Here is an 11,634-nt window from a genome sequence, read left to right on the forward strand (position 1 = left end):
TAGTTACATCAATTTGTAGCTAGGGAACAGGCAGAAGAAAAAAAAAAAAGGACATTAGTGGTTATACAAGCCCTTCTTTTTTGTTTTTAAAGTGTATTAAAAGTCAAAGCAGGGATATTTGTTCCAGCAGCACAAGGAAAACAACACACAACACTGGCAGATGACAATATCCCAGTATCCTGTTGTGGATTTTGCTACTGGAAGACAATACAGCATTGTGTGAAAAAAATAAAAAAAAACTGAGTTGTTTCAATGGAATTTTACTTCTGAGGGAATGAATCTTTTTAGTTATGAAATCCAACCACATCCTTGATGTGTCACTCCTCACATATTCGTGGGCCTGAGATACAGGCACAAGTCAATCCAACCCCTCCTCTTTGCTCTAGAGCCAGGCTGAGGGCACTGATCCATTTGGAGCCATGTCTCCAGCACCCACTGTTTACACTGCAGTGATGCAGCCATTTTCTTATCAATTTTAACTGGGAGTGGTTGATAAAGGAATATTAGTTTGTAGGATGAGTCCTCCCCACAGTTAAACATCTCAACTCCTACTAGCCAAGCCTAGCCTATACCTCAGAAATGTTTGCTCAGGTGTAGCTGACTGGAAACCAGTTAGCATACTGGAGACAGGGTGTCACCATCCATTAGCTTTATCCCAACATTTCCTTTGGAAGTTCAGAGGAATAGGGAAAAATCCCACTGAGTTCTTTGATCCTATGTTGACTTAGCAAGGCAAAGGCATCTAAAAAAAATAAGTTGTGTATCTTTGACCTCACAGTACCCTTCCCTGGAACTAGAGCAGGAGAGCACCAGGTTGCTTCATGTCACCGTGGATTTGGCAACCACAAGAGATAAAAGCATTGCTCAAAGCTTTTGCTTACGTCGAGTACAGGTGAAATTATGGGGAGTCTGCTGAAATATGGGCTTCCCTGTAACACACACAATTTTTCCCTCTGGCTGTCAAGTGACTTGGTGATTTAACTGCAGTACTGTAAAATATGTAATATATAAACTTGTGTATGTAATAAATGGCAGACAGTATTTCCTTTTAAGTTGAATATTAAATGAGAAGTAGCATGGAAAATTACAGCTCTGAGGCTGAACAAGATGAATACATACACATGCAGCAGTAGCAGTCTGCAACCCAGATGACATCTTCCACAACAAGTGGGATTTTGGGACATTTCTGAATTACAATCATAGAATTGGATAGGTTGGAAAAGACCTTCAAGATCATCAAGTCCAACCATTAACCAAACACTACCAAGTCCACCACTAAACCACATCCTTAAGTGCCACATCTACACGTCTTTTAAACACCCCCAGGGATGGTGACACAACCACTTCCCTTGTAAAAATTGTTTTACACTGAGGTAAAAAAATGGCATTTAGTTTCATAGAAAATTGTCCAAGCTGGAAGGACGTTTATTAAGTGTAGAAAAATGCCATAATCAGATAAGCCATCACAGTACAACACTCCACATTATATTTTAATCAAGATTCTCAGTTTATGGTATCCTTGCAATTTCAAATTTAAACATGTTGTAGGTGGCTGCATTATTAGTAACCACATATTAGGAGCTGTTGGTTTGGAAAACATGAGGTTCTGGATAAAATATTAAAAAAAATTGATAGCACAGGATAAAACAGTAGCTGAAGTTACTTCTGGAGGTACCATTCTTACTGTTAAACTCAGCAGGGGTCAAACCACCACTGTGATTCAGCTGCCACACGATACACATGTGTCAGTAATAAGGGGAAGTTCACCTGAGAGCCCAGTTTTCCCACTCTACCTCCTGCTCTCCAGTGGTCTGACTCTTCTTCCTTTCACCTCAGTTTCTCTATCCCCTGATGCCTGGCTCCAAACTTCTCATTTCCACAGCAGCAGAGAACTGCTGCCAAGAATTAAAATGCTTTCTGGATTTGCTGTCACCTTCAGAGGGAGCTACAAGGTGTTTCCACAGAAGATATTTTCAGGAAATAGGATTTTTAAAGGGCTCAGACTATATCATAGAATGGTTTGGGTTTGGAAGGGACTTTTAAAGGTCATTTAGTCCAACAACCCCTACAGTGAGCAGGGACATCTTCAACTAGATCAGGTTGCACATGCAGTGCTTGTCATGATGCCAAAGTTCAAATCTTAAGTTTGAATAAAAAAATTTTACCAATTTGTCAGTAAATAAACAGGATATGTCACATCTCAGTTACTGTTTTGGTCTCTGTAGACCCAGAAAAGCAGTAAATTTCTTTCCAATTCACTTAAAAAGCTCTTTGCCACCAAGAAGGCTACCATCTTATGATGTTTAAAGCATATGTTGTGGGGTTGCATGATTTTCTGCTGCCTCCAGTCTGTGGGTAGGCTTTGCCTTTATGCATTAGTTTTCAAATTCACTTCCCAGCAACTACTCAAGGACACGCATCTGACTTCTAGGATGCACTCGTGTCAAAGTGGGGAGAAGTTGTTCATAAAGATGGTTACAGCGATGGAAAAGAGTCTGATCTTCCACCCCAAAGTACAACGAAGGAGGTGGCACATACCTGATCATAGGACACAGGTGTCTGCCTGTGATTGGAAAGTTCCACTAGCGTGCTGACATCTGTGCGGAGATCCGACTTGCAACCAACCAAAAGCATTTTGGTGTTTGGACAAAACTCCTGGATTTCACCTTTCCACTGTAAAAAATTTTAGGTGGTTATTATATATATATAAGTTGAATGTTTAAATCCAAAGCAGCAATAGATAAAAGTTTAATAAGTCATGACATTTCATGTGGAAATACTCTTACGTAATAGCTGTATCTACCTTCAGGCTAATTTCTCAAGGCATTAGTTCCAGCAGAATCTGGTCAAGGATGAAATCTTACAATCTCATACACTCATTAACTCCACTGACTTACTAATTGAGAAGGAATGAACTGAGATTGTTTACCTACTTGAGTAAAGGTTTGCAGACCTGTTGCTCCTCACAGTCACAGCCATTTGTAGACAGGAACCAATGAAACCTGGTGGCACCACATGCCATGGTTCCTCAAGACGGAGCTACAGAGGTAGGTCTTGTATGACCACAAAATCCTGGCTATATATTGGCTCATGACTACATCCTCATACCTAAAACTACACAATCAGTCACAGTTTCAGCTATTGTGACCCAGGAATAAGCCCTTTACACAGAACTTGTGGTACATTCCTTGGGTTTCTTCTCCCTCTACGTGGTGAGAATACAAGAAAGCCAAAAAATTTTGCAGCATAATCTGTACAGATCATACAATCCCTAAGGCTTCAGGGTATCATTTGGGTTTGAAAGCATATAGAATTAAGCAACAGTATAGTAATCAACGTTATCAGGGACAGAAAAGACAGTTCTAGATGTTTGTTGGCACAGTTAGTAGCTGAGAGAATAGTCTCAATTATTTTCTGTACACTATTCAGAGCATTGTATGCCACTTTATTCCCAGTGACACAAGAATCACTGGCCCCAGCTACAGAAAAAAAAGGAACTTCAGGTCATTAAGTCTTAAAAGACAACACCACAAAGCTGAGTCACAGCCAGTGACCAAGGATAGGACCAGAATCACCTCACAGACACAGAGCTTGATTATCAAAATGCAATGTTTTAACTCAGGGAAAGTCTGGCACCGAGTCTCAGATCACTGAGCTCATGATAAAATTCTGAAGTTTGGTGCAAGATTACATTTCTATGCCACTGTCAGGTCTCCTTCTGGCTTCCAGAGGCATTTGTCACTGGCTCCTTCTAACTTCAGGCTGAGAAATTACGTAAAGCCATGGCAAAAGTCCAAACACTTGGCAGGCACGTTTTAACCGCCTTTGCAACATGGCAAAGTTTCTCAATCCTGTCTGTTATCTGACTAGAATGTGAGAGACAATTTCTTGCTGCACCCAGCCCTGCACCTCACACCACCCTAAACAATTCACTGCTGTCTAAGAGCAGAGGAATGACAATTTACTTCACCCCTAAGCATCCACTGGAGAGGGTTTTTTTTTTGTTTTCAATTAACATTCATCCCTTTCAAACAAATGATCTCAAATTCTAGCAGTGCAGAGCTCAGTCCAGTCATCCCTCCATTAAAAGAAACAAACTGAAGTTTCCAAAGTAGGAAACAGCACCACTCTTCAGAGATTTAAAGACAAGATAGTCAAACAGTTTTGTACTGAAATGTTTCTGGAACACTTGCCTTTTTTAGCACACTGTCAAGAGTTTCTGGCCGACTGATGTCAAAGCAGATCAGGACAGCATCAGAATCTGGATAGGAGAGCGGGCGGACGTTGTCATAATAAGGAGACCCCGTAGGGAAACAAATAATATATTTATTAGTTTATATTTTCCATTTTCTGCAATCATTCAAGTTTATTCAGAAAAGTTTAGAAAAAAGCTTTTCAGTGAAGGTCTTTATCACCCAGCCACCATCTTTTCTTCAATAGCACCCTTTTCCCAAAACACTCCTTGCAGTTGCTCATTTCCCCCCCACTTTCCTTTTGTTTCTCACCTACAAAAGCAACCACTTTCCCAAGTAATTAAGAGTGATGGCACCCCAGTGATCCATCTCCCACCAAAAGCTTGGGATGCCCTCAATAACAAGGAAAGGGAAATCAGGTCAGCCCAAGTTTAAGTCCCAGCATTAAATAGGCAGGGATTTGACTTTGCTTCTTCAAAGCAGATTTGTCACAGTCGTGTTTTCATGGGAAAATTGAGAAAGTTTTGAAATAAATCTGTTTTGATTCTTTTAACATTTAATTTAAAACAAATAGTTCCAAGTGCAAAAAAAAAAGCCTCTTTAGCTGTCATGGATATGGGCAATTTTTAGAGGGAAACTCTTGCTTCAAATTAAAGCAGCACACAAGTTAACGGGCATGAAAAGCCTCCCCAAGCTGTAAACCAATATATGCTTGCAATAAATGTTTATGTTGTGGATGCCCCCTCCCTGGAAGTGTTGAAGGCCAGGTTGGATGAGGCTTTGAGCAACCTGGTCTAGTGGAAGGTGTCCCTGCTGATGGCAGGGGGGTTGGGACTGGATGAGCTTTAAGGTCCCTTCCCACCCAAACCAGTCTGGGATTCTATGTTTACCCCATAAAACACATTTTTATCAATGAGATCAAAGCTAACTTAGTAATCTGATGGAGCATAAATAGGTCCAATATTGCATTTTGTACCTGTTTTACTTCTCCAGGTTGAGAAATCTCATTTTTATCATCTCATTTTTATTCCCTGTGAATCTGGGAACAGGTTTGGGGAAAATCCCCCTTTTTTTTTTCCTAAAGAGTTCCAGTCACTCAGCCACCATTCAGTTTGGCCTTGACTCTGAAGCTTCAATTTCTGAGGAGAATGCATTTCTGATTTAGAAGGATACTTAAACAGTTAAGTGGTCCAACAGGATAAGGGCTTGGGCTTTAAAAACACATGCCTGCAACTTAAAATGTGTTTTCTTAGTCTTACAGTCTTATTTCTGTATTTTTTCTCTCACAAACTTAAAATACAGCATAGAACATACGCAACAAGAAAACAGCTTTCAAGAGTTTTGGGGTTATCAGCTAATTATAGCACCAATTTTCCAACTATCTAGAATTAATTGGCTGTAAGGGCTGAGAGGCTGAACAGGACTATTAACTGGATTAGAGAAATTCCTCAAGTTTTTAACTGACAGACAGCTCAGACTGTTGCACAAAGCAGAGCGGGGAATGGTGTGAACGTATCACAGATGACTTCAGTTGGACAGCTTCTACGGGAAGGAAGGAATCAAGAATCCCAGGAATGTTGTTTTTGAAATGAAGAGGAACACATGGGGAATGAAGCATTACCAAACTAGGTAGCAGAAGGTAATTTGTTCAACGAGATTATTTTATTCAAATGCTCATCTTCATAAATGATGTCAATCTAAAAGAGGCAGCTGTCAAAAACTGCTCTTCAAAAAAAAAAACCAACCCAGTTAGCTGTCTTCAGCAGTAAATGACATGTTAGAAAGAAATCTAAGTGAGCTGACCTGTAGTTAACTATTCATTTAAGCTCAGCTCTGCTTGCAGTGACTATCAAATAAGCATTTTTTTTACTACTAATTATTCCCCAACTGCTATTAAAGTGTCTCCATCCTGCAGCCTCAAGGCTGAATTATTTATCCTACAGCCCCAGGGTCAAATTATTTACCCTGGACAGTCAAATTGCACAGCAGCTCGCCGTTAACTAGCCACCTGCACTGCGTGCTAGTGAGAGCCACTGCCTGGCTAGCACATCTCCCTGCTGAGCTCAGGCAAGTAAGGGCAAGATGGAAGAGTATTAATGCTTGGCCAAATGGTTGCTGGCTAGAAAGGAGCCTCAAAAAAAGCCTCACCCAGAAACTAATTCCTTAGACACATACCTATCTCCTCACTCACCAGTCTTCAGGGATACAACATACCATATATGTCCCTCAGCACGTATTTATGTATACATCCAGTCACCACCTCCAGCCCAGAGACTCCTTTCTACTGTGTCAGCTGGAGCTCTGTTTGTTTTGAGGGTTTTTTCTTTTAAAGTTTGCCTTCTGAACCTCTCATATTAAAGTTGCTGAGTTAGAATAAGCACAGTTTTATATTATAGGCAGTCCTTCTGCTCGGGATGTAAGTTAGGAGGAATACTGGACACCTCCTTTTCTTCTGGGGAGTGTGTGGTAGAACAAACAGGAACCATTTAAAATACTGGGGCTGTAGTATCAACAAAGGAAATTTCCTGCTCTCATTCAGCAGCGATAACTGAACCTTTATTACTGCACAAATAAAGAGGGGCTACGGCCCCGGCTGTGAGAGTCTATTCAATCTGGCATTTCATCCCAGGGCCCAGAGAAACCCTCAGAAGGCAGGAATCTCAGGAATGAAGCTCAAGTCTGAACAGACAACTTGAGCACAGCCCAGTCAAAGGCTGCTCCCTCTTTTTTTAAGTTAAGTCTGCTGATTTGAAGCTATGCCAACCCTAGAAAACAGAAGGAGAATGGAGAGCTTCAGTTAAAGTATTTGTGGAAAAAAAAAAAACCCCAAACCCAACATGTCAATGTGTGTTTGTGATTCCTACAAAATAAAACATTTTTGTCAAGGACGACAGGGATGATTTTGCTGTTTTATCGAGGAATTGCTGATAATTCTGTAGTTCATCTTACTTTGTGGTGGAAGTATATTCCATCTGCAATCCTCCTCCTTTAATCTGTTTGGCAACTTAAATAATTTAAGCCAAAATAATTTAAACATTAAGAATGATCTACTTTTAAAACCTTATGTTTCATGTTAAGTACAAGACAAATTCAGCTTTTAAACTGGAATAAAACCTCTCCCCAGCAATCTGGTTGGATTTGGTCTATAGAAGATACCAAATTTTAGGTTTAAATGTTACTGCCTTAATAAATAACATAATTACATCGTTATAAACTAAAGCATACTTAGTTTTTTGATGGCTTAGCACTACTCTAAGATGCTAGGTGATGGAGAGCTGATGTCCTACTTGTCTGCAAGACCCAAAGCTGCCACCAGCACCATTCCCAACCAGAAGCTTCAGCCCCATGTCCCACCTACAGAGCTGAACCTGGGCAGCTCCTGCTCACCACGTTGCTCAGCCTCTGCTCACCCACGAGCCCTAAGGGAAGCAGAGCTCAGTAACAGGCAAGACTTTTCTATTTCCACACCACCAAGCAGCCATCAGGCATTAGTCTTTGTAGCCTTTTTGGATTCCAGTCAACTGAAAGAACAGCAGATGAACAGCAACGTTCTCACTCCCAAACCCTTGGGCTCACTAATTATCAGTTACATAGAAAACACATCAAATACTGCAGTGGCCACTGGTAAGTAGCTGACTCACTGCCCATGGCTTTCCTCCTTTCAAATCCACCTTGGTTGTGTTGGAGAAAAGGCAGGTGATCTTTTTTATATTGAATATCCTAGAACACATCATCTCCAAGCACATGAATATCAGATATTCCTAACACCTCAAACAGAAAACAGGACTTTGGTAGGTGACTTGGTATTCCCAATATCAGATATTTGTAACACCTCAAACAGAAAACAGGACTTTGGTATTCCCAGTTATCAATTCTAATTATCTCCCCTCTAAAAGGAAAAAAAAAAACCTTATAAAGACTACTTACTGTTACTCTGGCATAAAAAAAAAAATCCCATGGCTCAATGCAACTAACTTGCAAGTGAACTGGAAGGTAAAGACAGAAATGTGACATTTCCTTTCCAATGCCTACTGCCAGAGAGTTCAGGAAAACAGTAACTTTAATTCATGTACTTTTCAGATGTCTTCTGAAAGATTTCAGTAAAAAGCTTTCTATTTAATATTATGTTTTTATATAGACACTGAATACATTGTGCACATTCAAACCACAGCAAAGCCAACCTGATCTAAGGCTCTAAAGGCCCTTCTGGATTTAATTATATGCTAATCCCCAGCAGTGCATAAGTATTTCTGGCCCTGTTGAGAATTATTTTATTGGAGTATCCAGTACAGTTTCCACAGTTCAACCAATAAAAAAAGAAACTAAATATGCTTTAGAGAGAGACACAGGTATGTAAACCTAATTAATAGTATGTGATTTCTGTGCCACAGCTGCTGGTGTACTAGCAAAAAATAAAAGTATCAAAGCAGTCACTTTTAATTGAAGAAGCCAAAACCTTGGTAAATGCACATTAAGTTCATGCCTGTGGTAGACAAAGACATCTAATACACAAGTATTCTTCACAGGGTCCATGAGGCTGGAAGATGAAGCTCCAGCCTGAAGAAACTTCTCATAGTCTACCTAACAAAATAAGCAGACAGCTCCCAAGCAGCTCAAGACTGCCATACAATGTTACCACAGAGTGGAATAATTTATGGTGTAGTTAAGATTGCAACCAGACATTCCTGCTTTGAAAGAAGGGTTGGTAGTCCAAAACACAATTGAAATTCAAGTTGGCAAGTGCTTTCCTTAATGCTGTGGCTAATTTAAATCCTTCTAATGACTTGCAGAACTAGACAGTACCAGAAAATATTTGAATAATTAATCTTCCCATTCCACTCTTACTTGTAAGAGTGTTTTGTCCCATATTTCTACGGGTATATCCAAGATACAACAAAACCATCCCAATAAATTGACAGCCAGCTTTAAAATGTTCTATCAATTGCATGACTCATGCGCTTAAGTACATATTTTGTACTTAAGAGTCCTCTAGGAAAAAGCACATTAGTATTATATAAAGGATCATAAACCAACACCATGACAGCAGGGCCTGTTCTCACCCTAACACAAGATTATTTTAACCAATGCTTACAGCTTTTCTCGTTTTCTCAGTGAGGAAAAAAAAAATAAAATTAAAATGCTCAAAGTGGCAAGACCTTCCTTCCAAAGGATTTAATGCAAAAACCCAACATCCACTTTAACCCAAGCCAGAAATTCACTTGCAAGGCAGCCTGTTGCATGCTCCCAGTTTGAAAATAGTTAAGAGTGTTAAAGATGTGTACTAAATATTGATCAAGTCATCTTGAAAGTATCTGCAGTACACTGCAATCAAACTCAGCTGAACAGCATCCTTCCCTGAGAGATCCTGAAGTACCTCAGATGACTCAGGCCACTGCCTCCCCCGTGCTGCAAAGGACATACTTTCCATTAGTATTTGGCAGTTAATCAGTCATATTTTTAAAGTTAACTAGATCTAGTCCCCGCTTTAAAAATGTCATTAAGACATTGATTCTAATTCAGCAGAGGACTAGGACAAAGACTCGTAATAAATAAATTACCAAGACTTTAAGATAATGCTAAAGCACTATCTTATCTTCTGATGTCCCTTATCTGCTGATGTGATTTTGAGTTGGGTTAATGGGTAGCAGTTGGTGAGAAGGGTTGTTTACAGAGAGACAATTCTTCATCCGCAGAGTCCCACAACCAGAAGATCCACTGGTCAGTAATATTTTACACCACCAAGCACTGGCTCTTTCAAATATTTCCTCTTTAGTTTCAGATTGCAGACAAATTAGTTGCTTGATCTTAAAAAAAAAAAAACTTCTGACTCAATCAAATTTTTTATTAGTTCCAGGACAGGCCTGAGAAGATGACACCCACACACAAAGGCTGGCAGGTGTTTCTTCCACTGCTTTTACCTTTTGAAATGCTACACAATATTTCATTACATGGGTGTCTCCAGCCTTTGACATACAGATTCCAAACCTTCCCATGACAAACAGCTTAACCTGCGAGCGTGTTGTTATTTTAATAGCTAAAGATAAAATTTTCCAAAATAACTTCACTAACTATTAATTTTTAATAATCCCTTACTCTATTATCATCGAGTTTGTTACAGCCAGCTTAGTAATCAGGATGAAAGCTCAAGCCAGACACACACTAAAAAAGTCTGCAAGTCTTACTTGGCACAAGATGAAGCAAAAAAATTAGCTCAGCACTCCACTGATACTGGTTGTGGGCACAGAGACTGCCTTTTCCCAGTAATCGTGTTGCAAGAATTTGGAATCATTTCCTCAACAGCAAGAGGAAAGCCAACACACCGCCTAAACTGCTTTTATTTAAAAAAAGGGATTAACATTTTCATTTCTGGTAAAAGGATTGCTTTCCTGTATTGAAGGAACTGCTAGATTCAAATTCACCATTCAAAAGCTATCTATACAACCTGTCTGAAGAAGAAAGAAAGGGCTTGTAGCTCCTCCAGCTTTTGGGTTTGCAGACTCTGTTAAGTTCCTCCAGCTTTTTTTCCCCCCCTCCCAATCATTTCTGCAGAGTTAATGTTGATCCACACCTGCGTGAATGGTTCATGGTGTCATTCACCCTTGACCACCTCTCCTGTGTGCGTCCAGTTATTGAGAAGCAGAGACTCGCTGCTGTCCATGCTTTTGAGCTTGGCAAGTTCAGGGGTCCATCCCCACCACCCTGGCACTGAGCTCAGCCCAATTATCAACAACAGCAGGATCTAGAGGAGTTCTTGTCCTAACAGGAGATCTAAGACAGTCAAGCACCAAGAACCTCAACCTTTGAGGCATGTGAGCCAGGGCTTTTTGGAAGGCACAGCTGAAGAGGGATGAGGACCCTAAACACCACACATGGTACATCAGAAAGGATGGGTCCCTCTGCACCTTCAGATGGGCAGAGATGTCTACATCCTTAGTCTTTTCCAGGCTTTAAAGACTTCTCAAAAGCAGGGGAAAAAGCACTGGATTTTATAAAAGAGGTATTAAGGAGGGCACACAGAACTCAAATATAGAATGGTTTGGGTGGGAAGGGACCTTAAAGCTCATCCAGTCCCAACCCCCCTGCCAGCAGCAGGGACACCTTCCACCAGACCAGGTTGCTCAAAGCCTCATCCAGCCTGGCCTTCAACACTCCCAGGGAGGGGGCATCTACAACTTCAATATGAGCTGATGTAATTTACCATTAGCATATATAAACACATATATTCACTCTTTTGCTGGGCAAAGCCAGGTTTGGTAGCAACAGAGAAGCAGAGGTAACCTTGGAGCTCCTCAGAGAAGGTTCCTTCCAGTCAGGCAGGTGAGGACCCATACCCCTGCCTTGCCCACCTTCCCCTGCAGTGCTGCCAAATCGCTGGGTACAGCTGGGTCCCCCCCATCCTTTTCCCTCACCAAAAATCAAGTATATCGCTAAAATATACCTC

The 11,634-nt window shown here is 40.6% G+C and overlaps 1 protein-coding gene across 1 annotated transcript in view; it reads right to left on the reverse strand.

The window, feature by feature from the left end:
• RND3 (Rho family GTPase 3) overlaps positions 1-4,753 on the reverse strand; it is a gene marked incomplete at its 5' end in the record, with an annotated part of 6,079 nt that extends 1,326 nt beyond the window's left edge. Inside the window, 3 exons of the mRNA XM_010164125.1 lie at positions 2,539-2,673; positions 4,194-4,309; positions 4,717-4,753. Of these exons, the coding sequence (XP_010162427.1) occupies positions 2,539-2,673; positions 4,194-4,309; positions 4,717-4,753 (288 nt within the window). The remainder of the gene's footprint in view (positions 1-2,538; positions 2,674-4,193; positions 4,310-4,716) is intronic.
• Positions 4,754-11,634: the final 6,881 nt, after the last annotated feature.

This window comes from Antrostomus carolinensis, unplaced genomic scaffold (genome assembly GCF_000700745.2).
Source record: "Antrostomus carolinensis isolate BGI_N321 unplaced genomic scaffold, ASM70074v2 scaffold22443, whole genome shotgun sequence".
Taxonomy (NCBI): domain Eukaryota; kingdom Metazoa; phylum Chordata; class Aves; order Caprimulgiformes; family Caprimulgidae; genus Antrostomus; species Antrostomus carolinensis.